The sequence below is a fragment of the Anopheles stephensi genome, chromosome 2 (genome assembly GCF_013141755.1).
Source record: "Anopheles stephensi strain Indian chromosome 2, UCI_ANSTEP_V1.0, whole genome shotgun sequence".
NCBI lineage: Eukaryota > Metazoa > Arthropoda > Insecta > Diptera > Culicidae > Anopheles > Anopheles stephensi.
In genome coordinates, this window is record NC_050202.1 from 57,167,093 (window position 1) to 57,181,390 (window position 14,298).

General features: G+C 45.7%; 1 protein-coding gene across 8 annotated transcripts in view; it reads right to left on the bottom strand.

The window, feature by feature from the left end:
• LOC118502978 overlaps positions 1-14,298 on the bottom strand; it is a 69,504-nt gene continuing 55,206 nt past the window's right edge. For 4 of the 8 annotated variants that reach the window (XM_036035749.1, XM_036035750.1, XM_036035752.1 and 1 more), the window contains 7 exons: positions 12,681-12,878; positions 10,238-10,854; positions 5,909-6,591; positions 5,488-5,836; positions 4,847-5,410; positions 4,141-4,782; positions 1-4,056 (listed from right to left, as the gene is read on the bottom strand). In XM_036035749.1, the coding sequence (XP_035891642.1) occupies positions 3,532-4,056; positions 4,141-4,782; positions 4,847-5,410; positions 5,488-5,836; positions 5,909-6,591; positions 10,238-10,854; positions 12,681-12,878 (3,578 nt within the window). In that variant the 3' untranslated portion in view covers positions 1-3,531. Of the gene's footprint in view, positions 4,084-4,140; positions 4,783-4,846; positions 5,411-5,487; positions 5,837-5,908; positions 6,592-10,237; positions 10,855-12,680; positions 12,879-14,298 lie in introns of all 8 variants that reach the window. The other 4 variants (XM_036035754.1, XM_036035756.1, XM_036035755.1 and 1 more) reach the window with 4 other exon arrangements.

Sequence of the window (14,298 nt, forward strand, 5' to 3'; positions counted from 1 at the left end):
TATTTTGTGACAATTATTTCAACCGAAGATTAACGCATCTTTATTCCGGTGTGTTCTGTTTTTGTTCGATTCTTTCCTTCCAATTTGCTTCCTGACCGGCATTGGCCTTGGTATGCGTATCACAAACACCAGCCAGCAACTGCCTTCCACTACGATTATCGCTCAGTGATAGTTTCCGTAAGTATGTACTTTGCCCTTTCCCAGCTGTTACACTTCATGTCCCTGTAGGTGTTTGTTATCTCTCTCTCTTTCTCTCTCTCTCTCTCTCTCTCTCGTTCCTCTTTTTTTTAATCTAAATTTCCAAAGTTCCAACCAAAAACACATTTGACAGTTCTTTACACAGCATCTTTTGTTTTGTTTTGCTCTGCTTTCTTTAACAATCAACGGGGAATGTAATGTGTACGTCTCCGGCACATTCGGAAACACATTCTTAAAACGTTCTTATAGCTCGTGTTTGAATTCAAAATTCAAAACCTCTCGCTTGCTCACTATCAACTATTTGTTCTCTTTCTTTTTCTTTTCTTTTCTCTTTTCATTACTTTCCTTTGGTTTTCTTACTTTCGCTTCGCACACTTCTATTTGATCGATTCGTTTTACCCAATCTGTTCTTTCTCTTATCTGTGTCTTAGTTTTTGTTTTCTTCTTCTTAAACGTTTTCTTTTGCTTTTGTTGAGGCCTTTTGTTCTGCTTTCTGCTTTCATCGCATCGCAACTACTAACCCAGCTAATGCCTGAATGCAATACTTTTTTGTTTAAATATATATATTTATATTCTTTCATATATATATACTTGTGTTGTTATATATGTTGTTTGCTCGTTTGCTTGTTCTGAGTGAGTGTGTGTGTGTATGTCTATATATACCTTGGGTAAGAGATGGTTATGTATTTGCATTTGCAAATGTTTCAGCATTGGTTTCTGGTTGTTATATTTGTTTTTGTTTTTGGTTTACGCTACACTATTTGCTGTTCTACTTGCATCTCAATCATTCTTTTAACCACTCTTTTACTGTATCTATCACACACGCACACACTAATGAACGAGAGGGTCATAATTGTCTCTGCCAATGTTTTTGTTGTTGTTCTTCTCCCTTCACTTCTCTGTTGAACCTTCGATACGTTTCTCTATCGTGTGTGTTTATTACTAACCTTCTGAACTAAAGCTATTGGGTTTTGTTTTCTCCTTCTCTTGTGTCCTTCTGTATATTCTATCTTCCTTGCATTTCCTTTTTTACTACTGGCGCTTGCTTGAATGCTACATTTTTCTTTATGTTTTACGCACACGCACACACACACAGACACAAAAATCTGTTCACTAAGTACAACTACACTCTACATGGTTTTGCAAATTCTATTATGTGTCTTTGTGTTTGCTTTACACTATTTTGCGTAGTTCTCTGTTCTACTCTGCCTTCTAGCTCCGTTTGCTCACTTGTTTCCTTCTCTCTTGTTACTCTACATTTATTTGTTCTTTTTTCTGTGTTTTACATTGTTCTAGCCCTTGTTGTTTCTCTTTTGTGCGATTTATAAACGCTCTATCTTATTATCCTATTTAATTCCACCTGCCGTTTGGATTATATGTGTTTGTTGCGATTGAATGATGCATACGTGATGAATTATTTGCATTTTCGTTTCACTTCCCTTTTGAACGCTCTCGGCTCGGCTCCTAACCTCATGCTTAATCCTTCTCGCTTTACCAAGTGCATATTTGCGCTACACATTAGCCAACACAAAACAGTTTGGGGGCAACAACAACAACAAAAGGAAAGGCAATATGTATATATAAACCCTTAAAAACTAATGTCCCACATTTAAAAGTTCGAAGTAGGCAAAAACAAAACGGGGAAAAAACGAAGACTTTTGTGATTTTTCGTTCAGTCCAGTGTCCGCCTGAACAGTAAAGCGTGACCTTTTGTGTGCTGGGTACTACGGACGGGAAAGCTGGTGCAAATGTGAGGGTGTCGATAGTTGAAGTTTAAGTTCAAAATCTCTTCTACTAAGAATACGCGTGTGTGTGTGTTTTGGATAGAGCATCTTTGGTGCAATTTAACAATACTTACTCTTCAACTCGATCTTTCACGAGTGTGTTTGTGTATACATTGTGTGCATATATAAGTGATTTAGAGCTAGTTAAAAAATATATTAGGACATCCTTTCATAGAAAACTAAAAGTTAGCGTATAAAAAAATTAAATTAAAATCAAAAAGTGGTTGGTCTATGCATCCTTTGGCACTAGTTAAATAATTAAAGAGGTTCCATTACTCATTCCTTTCTGCCGAATATTGCAAACGCCATTATCCTTATCCTTCAGCCTATCTCCCTAACCAGTGAATGGGTTGTAATGGATGATCCGCTATTATGCTCTCACTCACTTCCATCTGCAGCAGTGCTATAAATTTGAGCTTTGAATAGTGTTTCTGTCTTCCTTTCCATCATTACCTAAACAACTGCCCAAAACTGTCCCAAACTTTGAAAGATGACATGGTTAGTACACACTCAATCTAGTACTTTCCTCTCCTATGTACACAGTACTACAAACCTTCATCTGGATCTCGTTCGTTCACAAAACCATCAAACAGTCAGTTGAGCATTCAATCCAAGCGTGTAAAGCTGCCCGTTGCTTTCATTACTCCAGCGCTCGCCGTCTATCTACTATGATCGGATCGTGCTTAAAACGTGTTCAGGGTACATTCACACAGCGGATCAGGATGTGTCTAGCAGGATAAGCAGCTCTACCATGTCTGCGAGTATGGGTGATGAGAGGTCAGTGTTACCTCACATCGCAACAATAATCGTTAGTTTTACACACGCACACACACCGAGAGAGCGACGATGAGTGTGATCATCTCAACAGATAGTAGTGATCTAGGTAGTGATCGATTAAGTGGCTAACGAACGAATCAATCAAGATGCGGCCAATAGAGCGCGAATTGGGCATGTCGTCTGGATGGTGTGGAAGTGTGTGACCTCACGTACATGATCCTCATTCCAACGATCCGTAGCCTAGCTATACAGTATGAAAGTATGAAACCGAATCCAAACCGAAGCATCGCATCACTTCACCACCGCGAACTACTTTACACGTTCCGTCAGCCGGTTAGATGAACGATTCCATACAGCAGAAATAGAAATGGAACAGATGTCACGAACACAAAAACGCACGATAAATACCAACTCATCCCCCCGTATGTACACACATTCGCTTTGCGCGTGAGACGTCGAACGCTCTCGCAGGGCAAGTTCTGATAGCATCCTACAACTTTAGCTGATATTGGACGTACACACCTATTTATAGGCCCCAACCATCCACTCTTACTGAGTCTTAATGTCGTTGTATGGTGTTGTTGATGATGATCGGCCCCCATCCTCCCCGTTACAGCGCAGCTCCAGTCGAGTGATAGCTGGCCACTGGGTTCGCCACCTGGTCGGTCGTCCCGTCAGTCGTTTCCTGTTCCGGCTGCTGCAGCATGCCCGCACTGCCACCCAATTCCGTCTCCCGCTCGAGTCGTATTGTCAGCTTTATCTAATCGCCCTGTCAAACGTTCATGGCATAAAACACAGCACCCTGGGTTTGCTGGGACGCGTTCGGCATGTTTCCACCAGCCTGGCTAGACACTGCTCCACCAGTGCCCTGACCACCACCTGACGATACCGCTGCAGACGTAGTTCCGGCAGTAGTCGTTGCGGAGCTGGCCATACTCGATGGCATTCCCGGTGGACCGTGACCCTGGCCGGTCGGTGAGAGGAGCTGGCTCGCATCGGACGGTTGTACGCTGGCCGCTCCTTCAGGTGCACCTCGCTCGGTGAACTTGACGCCCGGTTTGCCATCGGACGGATACTGTGAGTAGGCCGGTGGTTTACCCTGGGGTGGAGGTGGTGGCGCCGTCTGTGACGTGGGTCCCGTCCCCGTGGCTGCGTTAACGGGAGCCGTGTTGGTGCCTAGCCGGGGCAGCGTGGAATAGTGTGGTGGAAGACCTGCCCGTGCTCCGGCCGCTACGACGTGCAGTTGCATACCGGGCAGTGGATAGCCGACCGGGACGCGAATCGTTTGCTGCGTTACCTGCAATTGAAGTTTGGAAGATTAAATCTGATTGAAGCAGTCAGTACCAAACGAGCAAGCGGGGTAGTGTCCACGGATCCATACCTGCTGGTACTCGACGATGTTGTGCTGCCGGCGATAGTTCTCCTGCTCCTGGGCCGTGTACCGATGGTACGTTTCGGCATTGTACGGGATCAGCACCATCGTCTGGTGGTAGTTGCGCAACGGTGGTGGTGATTCGGGTCGGCGCGTTGGACTACGGGCGAACTTGCCGTACGTAGCCGTATCAGTCATTTGGTGGATGTGATGGGCCGTGTGTACGGCCTGGTGTTGCGTGTGTATCTGGTGCGACTGCACCTGAACTGCACTGGCCTGCACACCGAGCGGCAGGTTGGCGCAGTTCTGATAGATGGCTTCCTGCCCATGGTAGCTGTGGCGTGTCTGCACCGGTATGTGATAGTAGTTCCCGTGCGGATCAACGGCGGCCAGCATGTTGGTTTGACCGGCAGGAGCCACTGCAGTGCCGGCAGTTTGCTGCACACTACCAGCCGCAGGTGGTTGAGGTTGATGGGCGACACCCTTCGCCTGTGTCGCTGGATCCACCGCTGGGTAGTAGCTCCAGGAGGCCGTGTGCTGATGGGTGGTGATTTGTTGCTTCGCTGCCGCCACATGCATACTTGGCCGGGGCAACGTGTTCGATTGGATCGGTTGCGTTTGTGCGGGAGTTGTAGTTGCCTGAGACTTGGTCTACAAAGAAAGGGGAATGTTCAATAAGGACTCTATACATGAGGGCTTCTTACAATCACCCTACCTGCGGAGGTGTTGGTGCTGCGAGTTGTGCTTGCATCTGTTGCAGAATTTCGTTGGTCGACCCAAATCGTGGCTTAATTCCACGCACGGAGGGTCTGGAGTTGAAGCCATAATCATTCTGCTCGTCGTCATCCGAACCGGCGCCTGAAGCTGGCGCTGATGTTGACGTCTCTGCACTGTACCGCTTCTTCAGCCGTTCCGTACGCGCACCTTCCTGCTGAACGAATGCGGCCAACTCGTCCGACTCTTGTCCAGGTGTGCCAGCAATCACATCCGGCGCTACCTTCTTACCATCGTCATCGTGCAGCGCGGCGTCAATATCTCCAATACTATACTCCGTGCTCTGCGAACTTGCCATCGAAGTTCGATCGCCCGGATGTGCGAGCGTGTAGTACGACAGGTCATCTCGCTGTCCAGCCACACAAGCGGTGAGCGGAGCCAGCGTCGAAAGGAATTGACGGCGCGAATCCACGTGCCGCTGCTGTGGAGGCTGATGAATCTGCGTGTGTGCACCCTGAATTTGAACACCCATTCCAATGTCCGGACCCGCCGGGCAACGGCAGTCCTGCCAAGGAAATCGGAACAAACAGTTAATGACGTTTAGCTCGATCGGATCGGATCCCCACTCCACCAGCTCCTTACCTGCGGTATGATCACGATCGGGTTTTCGTCCGCTTCCGGGATTTTCTCCTGCCGTCGATCACGATGGAACAGATCGGTGATCTTCTTGTACGTCGAACCGTTTGAACCGCTCGAAGAGCTCGAAGCGGACGAACTGGGCGAAAAGCTTTTGTCCGGTATGTATTTCGGCTGCTGCGGGTTTTCCTCCCCAGCTGGACTGTCCCGACGTTCCATCTCACTCAGATCACCGTCGCCTGCTTGGTCGCTTCCCTCGCCACCTCCCGTCTCATCGATCGGATCATCGATGTCGCAGGTGAGCTGTCGGATGCGTTCCTCCAGCGATGTCACATCCTTCACCGGGATCTTTTTCCTGGTGGTAAAGAAATTGAGGATAAGCATAGTTAACATCGGAAACGAATTCATTTCTCCCTTCGTCACCTACTTTGGCTCATACTTGATCAGCGATCTTCGCAACGCATTTCGTTCGATCGAACGTCGAATGGTGTCGGTTTCTCCAGGACTTCCAGTCACTACGGTACCAGCCGTAGCCGAAAGCGCTAGAGCTGCCGCCGCACTGTTCGGTATGTTGCTCATGCTGCCCGAATTGCTTGTAAGACTGTGCTGGTGAACCAAGCCCGGCGGCAACGCGGAGGTCTTCTTTGAATCGTCGAACGCTTTCAGTGCTTCCTGCGTCAGTACGGTCGCGTGTCCCGTGCTCATCGCAGCAGGACACACCCCGATACCACTGACCACGTTTGTCGTCGTTGTTTGAGCGTTTGCAGCAGCGCATGTAGCCGTACCGGACGAAGATACGGACGTGCTTGGTGTTGTGGGACCTGGCCCGGATATGGCCGTCGTCAAGAGCGGTTGAATGGCGCTACTCGGGAAGAGCTGTCGTACGGCAGAATTGGGCCGTAGCGCGTTGTGGAACAGTCCGGACGAATGGCGCTTGAGTGTGTCGGACATGTAGTTGATGGCGCGACAGGTACCCATTTCACCTTCGCCCAACCCGGACTGCACCTCACCGTCGCAGCATGCCTCTCGGATCGTGGACTCTTCGTTGAAGCGCACCGAACGTTTCGAGCTCGTTTCCTCGTCCGAAGTTACAGCCGTGGAGTCATCGTTCTGTGAGGGATTAGAGGAGGATTACAGGTTATTATTAAAAATCACAAATTTAGCATCAAATCCCTGGAAAACTGAAGTATTGTTTGATTTGTATAGGAAGAATCATTTGAATAATCAATGAGATTGAGTCCTCAACGTAATTCGCTACAAATATAAATAAAATTCGCCGAATACAAATTACCGAGAGCCTTAGTTCTCGAAATAGACTTTTATCGTAAATTGCTTCTAAAGCTTAAACCCCCAACCTGGAATGGATGCTAATTTATACGCCAAGGTAGTTTATTTATAGCGGTACTAGGATTTGCAACGATCTATAAATAAATCTGCAAGAAAAGCCAGGACACTGAGAGCTTCCACTGCAACCAATAATCTTCCACGAGTGATTCAGTGTTGACATCCCCAAAATGAGCGCTGTCAATGTACCACGTCACTCGCGCGTAAATGCTTTTGTTCGGTGCATCGATTAGTTTTAAATCGTCTCCCATTAATTATTCATTTCATTCCTGTTGCTCGATAGTATTGTGGTCCTTCTCAATACTCGAGTCTTCAGTTGCATCTATTCGGCATAGGTCCTCCTCTGCTAAAACTGCTAGTGCAGTGATAGGTCTCCTTACTTCCTGGCGCTTTTATATAGTAATACTTGAGAAGAGTAATCCACAGACACTTTCAAAAAACTCCAACAAAACGACGAGAAGGGAGAAGAAACAGGGGAAGAAACAATCCATCGATAGATGGTGAAAGTGAAAATCGTAAGCAAACACCGTCGTCCCCAACAAACGAGAACCAACCGTACAAGAGTCGCCCCCACTTCTTTTCAAAAACGCTTGCCACTCTTATATCGCGCCACTCCGGCGTGAAAAGTGCTCAAGATAAAAGTAAGAATTGCGAGCTTTTTTCACCCGCATTCAATCCGGTACTTAGCCGGGCGACGCGCTAGTGGCAAGTTAATGGAACATAACATTTCCTATCGTCCCAGGACTGTCTCGAGCATCGTGCCACCGGTTGGCACCGGTTGGCATAATCGATACCATCATAATAAATATTGGCACATTTGCAGTCCGGGCACGTTCCCCCGGGCTAATAAAACCGCTATTTGACGGGATGAAAAATTCATATTACTCTCTCATATTATCCTTTCGGGTGGATTTCCGCTCTCCGATCCGGCGCGTTTTGTCTGCCCACACGAAATACAAACAAAAAATGCTTTCCCTCCCGCCGCGTGATTATCACTTACATCATCTTAAAGATATGAATGTGCTGTCTTGCAGGAATCGAAATTTATTCGATCGGTACCTTCCAGTCTTACATTCCGAGTGAAAGCGACATTTGAAGGTTCTCCTTGGAGGGTTTCCTTTTGAGAATATTTTTATTTAAAGCACTTATAGTTAATTAAATTCTATTTATAGAACCGAAATGAAGCAAGTACAGCCACTGCAAACCCAAACCGCTCACAGTTTCTTTGTTTCCAACTCGATTCAGAACGTCTGACATGCTTCAGCAACCATACAAATCATTAAATTGCATTACAGATTTGCATAAAGAAGCCTCGGGCCAGCTACACGAATCCAGTAGGGCTAGGTTCCGAGTCTCGTCTTGAACGGGAAACAGTAATCATTGTTCTGATTCGCAATGTAAAAACCGTCTAATGGAATAATGAAATTATTAAGAACATTGTTCAGCAATCTTGGTAAAGCAATTTCCACAGACTGGGTACCACTGATTGCCTCCATTATAACAAGAGGCTATGCGGATGGTATCACTGCAATCTCTCAATTCCTTTAAACAAAAGGCTATTAACGAAAATTTTGCGTTAACGAATAAACTACCAATATCACTTTTGAAGAAAAATATCTCCCCTCCTTGCAATACTTTGTTACAGCTCACTCCATCATTCACATTTAAATTGCACCACCACTATGCTCCATTAGTTATAATCGAACCCAGGACGGACACAAAACGGAGGAAGGCAAAGGATTGGTCCAAGGTTTTTGGAAGCGACAGGACAGCGTTAAAATATTTGTTGTCTTTTTGTCCTTGACAAAGAAACTTTTACAGCCCTTTCTATATCAACAGGACAAAGAAAAAAAAAGGATGTTTCAACGTATCTCATACCACCGGGTTGAAAATGATTCTGGTGGTCTTCCTTTTTTTTCGCTCGCCCTCGATAGCTATTACTCTCATTACTTTCTCGGAGTTGTTTTTTAGCTTTCGTTTCGTCCTTCGTATGGTGTTCATTTCAACCGATGGACGTCCTTGTCGGTGGAACTGGGTCACGTGCACCACCCCCGTAGCAAAACTTTTCTCACCGCCCTATGCTGGGCTATTATTATAATAATATTTCTTTTGCCTAGCAAAACGTGGGCTTTTGTTACGTTAGAATGATTTTATCTAACAGTGAGATACTGCAAGCGGCGAGTTATTGTTAGAAAATTATCAAATAAAATAAAAAAGCCCCTACCAACCGATGAGAAGGAAATGGTAGCCAGGCTTGCTTTTGCCATAAATTAAACAAGTGCACAATGCGGGATTCCGTTGCGTCAGAGAAATCCAGTCCCGATTAGTTTTCACACTGTCTGCGGCCTAACATACGCGCGCCAGAATTCACAGCAAACTCTCAAACAAAACAGAAAAAATCCTCCAGCACACCAGCTTCAATCCATTCTGTTCAAGTCCACCCGAGGGAAAATGGCAAAAATACTTGATTTATTACCGGTACGCTGGTCGACATCCGCGCCATCGCTTGGGTCGCCTCGGTCGCCCGCCCAGCCTCTGTGGAACACCGGGCCAATATTTCCCTCCCCAAGTAAGGCGCGCCGGTTACATCATCCCTTTTGCTCGATGTCCTTCGCCGTCGACGAAGGGGAGTAATAAATTACATTCTACAACACAGGCGCAGCTAGAGCGCTAGTGGATGTAAAAAATGATGAAATAATACACCGAATACACAGGAGAGCGAGAGCCCGACTGATGCGAACATTGGACGAACATACCGTTTTTTTCCATCCTGCCGAGACCTCCACTAAACCCTTTGAGGGCACTTTGAGGACCAAAGGACTGGGAATGAAAAACTCTCTACCAGGGACCGGAATGAAAACACAAGACAAAACCAGCCACCGATGGAAAAGCCTTCGCGAACATAAAAATTCGCGCAAACGCCACCAAATGTGTGTGTATGTGTGTGTGGCATATTGGCGAACTTGACGGAAATGAAATTTGACGTGCCCATACTGAATCCCATCTAAAGCACTCGGGTCGATATTACCAAATCGGGGGGGTCGTTTAGCTTCCCTCCCCACCAAATGCAGGCTAACGAGGGATTACCTTTAAAGCAGTTGCTTTATTCTATTAATCCTGAACACTTAACTGGTCCGGGAAAATCGCAATCGTCGCAAGGTCACATCAACATCGCATTTGATGCTGCAGCCGTTAATGGGTTTTGTTTCTTACCAGCTAGCAAACGGTAATGATAGACATTATCGTTCGCTGTTAAAAAGAAGAAAAAACACGCCATTTGATGTAAACCATTAACCTTGCAGCGTAGATATGCCGGCAGCTCTAATACGCCTTCCCCCGCGCAGAACGCCGGCAGTTTGACATTAATTTAAATTAATCTGCACGCTTAAAGCCTAAAGGTAAATTAGCTCACCTGAACGGTTGACTGCTGTTGCTGCTGGTGTGCTTGATGCTGCTGCTGCTGTTGCTGATGTTGGGCGTGCTGCTGCTGTTGAGCATGGTGCTGGTGGTGCTGCTGCTGTTCATTTTTCCACAGCTTGCCTCCCTTGAGGATACCACTTATCGCCTGGGCCGTACTTAAGGGCTTATGTTTGGCCGGCTCGAACTGACCCGCCCCGGTCTGCTGCTGCGAGGCACTTCCTTCCCCACCAGTCGGCCGTATTCCCTTCTGGGCCTGTTGCTGCTGCTGCTGCTGCTGTTGCTGAAGCAATCGGTAGTCATGGCTAGCTGCTAGGGAGGATTGCGTAGTGGCAGCACTGCCGGCAACGGTCGGTACCGCCGTCGAACCACCTTCGTTGCCTGCTGGAACGATAGGTGAAAGCGTGGTGGATAAGGAAGGCATAACTGTCGGGGTGGCCACCGTCGAAACCTCGGCCAGCGTTGTAGGTTCGGGCCGCTTGGAAGGATCTCCCTCCTTCTGTACGATCCGTCGCTCGGTCACCGTGGTCATCGTAATGGTTTCTACGATGTAGCGCTGGGGCGTTTGGGATACCGTCGTACCGTCACCATCACCCGCCTTACCGTCACCGTCTTTCACCACCCAAGCGGGAGTAGAAAACGATTCGAAATCCACCATCACCGGGCGCGATGGCAAAATGGTAGACGCGAGCGAGCAAAATTCAAAACAAAAGTATTGTTGATTAGTTTTAGAGTTTTTTGTTCCAGTGCACCAAACATTCTCTTGGATTGTTGCAAGTTGTGGATGATAAGTGATCGAGCTTGCGAGCAACACCGAGTGAAAGAAAAATGGCTTGTTGCGCGAAATTTAACGGCAGCAATAGTTTGTATCGCATCGAACACACGTGACGTATTGCTAGGTGCTTCGGATGCAAACGTGCGTAAAACAGGGGGTGCACATGATGGGTTGTGGTTCGGAGGTTTCTTTATATGTACAGAACCACGCATATCAAAAGGTTTTAGTAGCAGCATCAGTAACCATCCGGAGGAACAGTTTATAGCGAGCCTTTAAACCAATCAGTTCACTTTTTCCTTATCCACGTTTCCTTGCTATTTTTAATAATGATCCAATGTAAAGAAAATTACTATTTCTAATTAAAAATTTCTACTGCTTTGTTTCGGAGCTCACCACTGTTTTCTGGGGACGGCAAGATAGTTAATTCGAGCTTGAAGGCATAAAGCTACGCTACTAGAAAACAAACGTGCGGAATGGAACTACTGTTACAAAACTCATCCTACAACCAGCCGCTAGATCAGCTCAGGATGCACTTTCCAGATGCACTAATGATAATGTAGATGAGATGACAATTTTATAGGCAAATTTCCATGATTTTTTTGCGGTTGTTTTAATCCTTTTTTATAAACAACCAGGCGTCTCCATTGATGAACAACCAGGCGCCTCCATCGAATGTATCCTTGGTGGATGAAAATTTCTCCATTTACCATAAAATTGGATTTCTAATTTCTCCGTCTCAATCTCGTAAAAATGAAATAACAATTTCAAATCCTTATCTTAATGTCCTTCTGCCAAATTTCCCACCAATTTATTTCCGACGCCGAATTAAAGACCAAACAAAAAAGCTATAAAAATGAATCGTATGCACACACGGGAAGTTCAATTTGTTAAAAAGTGTCTTCGGAAAAGAAGTAACATAAAAGTGTGTCCCCAACTATTCCGAGTAAAACGGAGCCAAACCGATGGTTTGGTGACGTGCCAGGATTGAAATGGAATTAGATTGAATTTGTTCTTGCTTGCGCCCAATTCCGTTGCCACGCGATGATGGGTGAAGGGATGCGGTGTGTTGGTGGTGAAACGGTGAGGCTGGCAACGAGGGTGACGGACGGTGACGAACGGTTCAATGCGATTTCCTTTCGAGCGTGAGATTGTATGTGTGTGATTGTGGCTGTGGTTGTATGTGTGATTGTAAATGAAAATTTTATTGCATTTGCATTACAGTGGTTCTATCCATCCAAACGGATGACGTGTGTGAGCAACGTGTTTGTGAGAATGTGAGAATGTGTGTGTATGTGGCATATTTTTTTCTTTTTTCAATCGTGAAAACTAACATTAAGCTTGATGCTTAATTAAACATTGAACTGATGCTTTGAGAAACATTACTTAAAGAAAATCATTACAAAGAAATCAAAATAGGAAAGGAAAATAACAGAAAGAGTAAAAATGAAATGCTTCAAATCCAAACATCATACAGTTCGCAGGCAACTGCATAGCAACTTCAGACACTAGCTAGAATCGTTTGCACTAGAGATGAATGTTGATGTAGCGAACATTCTCGCCGAGAAAAAAAAAACACAACCATTCGAAATCATACTACGTAACGGAACAGATGGAAAAACAAACGAAAACGGTAGACGAAAGTAAGCAACTTCCGTGTCCCTACCTTGTGAACCGGAATCCTGCACCTGTTTGATGGTAAGGAACTTGGGCCTTTCCTCGCCGGCAATGATTTCCTTCTGCGTGACGCGTCGCTCTGGCGATGACTTGGTCAGGGGTACCAGAGCGATGGGCAGGGTCGCGTGAGGTGGTAGCGGTGCTTCCAGCATTGGCGAAATGTCATCCGAACATTGGGAGTCACATTCTGGAAGCGGAGAAGCACATTTTAGAATTAAAATTAGGAAAAAACGGTGATGTGAATGTTGCTGTGAAAATGTGTAGCTGGGAGAAGTATGATTTTAAATATGAAAATTAAAACCCTCCCTTAATTTAATTTAATTTAGATTAAGTTAATGAGTTAAATGAGATTTCTATTTCTTTGATGAACTTCCTTAAGGTCCTCGAAACCCCAGTGAGCATAAAATAATTATTCCAACCTTCATTTTACATTTGCATCTAAACGACATAACTTGTTTGTTCCGCCCAGACATTCCTGGTTCTCGACTCTTCAGACTTCGTTTGAACAACCAAATTTTCAAGTGCTTCCATGCACCGGCTTCCATGCACCTGCTTCCATGCACCTGCTTCCATGCACCTTGCGTGGCGATCATATCAAAGAGGAACAGAAGTCCTGACGTCGCGTTCGTTCTGCGCTCGTGATACTTTTACATGTTCTCTCAACCTGTTTGGTAAGTAAACTCGATGCTAGTCCGGGAAGAACAGAGGTAATTAAGCTTGTTTTCCAATCCAAGTAGTTATATAAATATGTTTATAACCCTATTAAAAGTAAAACTATCATCAAACACTATGATGCTTGCGCTGAAGACAAATTCTTGGATAAAATGTAATTAAATAATGTTCGCCAACGCAAACTCTACCATTTCTTCAAAATCAAGTTAACAGGTTTCAGGAACCTCATAATATCTTCTACAGTTTTCTGAAACTGATTCGTTCCAAGCCAATGATGGAACAATCGACCTCTTTCCCCGATTTAAATCTGATGAGGTTAATGAGCAAAATAAAATACCCTCTAACACCACAGTTTCATGAGTGCATCATGGATTTCCGATAATCCTTACCTCACCCACCCATGTTGACATCAAATATGAGTAAATCGAACCACGAACGAAAAAAGTAATCTTTACGGCAACAAAACAGACTAAACCAATTCTAACGAGAGCCACAAAAAACGAATGTCACTCCGAGAAAAAAAAAACCGCTCACACCGTCGCAAATAACATTCCAAACACGCACATTTCTCCTGCGTTACTGTGGCGTGACTTGTGCATTTATGCGACGCACGCAGCAAGGACGGCTTCTAACGCGACGGGCCCCGTAAAGCCGGTGAATGATTATTCCAGTCAACGTATTTCGGCTGGTACCACTTTGACTCGCTGGTACTCTCTCTCCAGTTGGTCAGCACGACCCAATTCTCGTCACGATTCGGGAATTGAACCTCCCAGCCCGACCCGTGCCACTTGGTTCAGCACCAAGAAAACCAATAATGTTGCTTGTCGATGACACGGGAACAACATGGAATTGAGCTCAACGGCGGCTTTTTGTGTGTGTGTGTGTACCTCTCGTATTCCCGACGGTGCGAAATAATCTCACGATCCGGTCCGGTC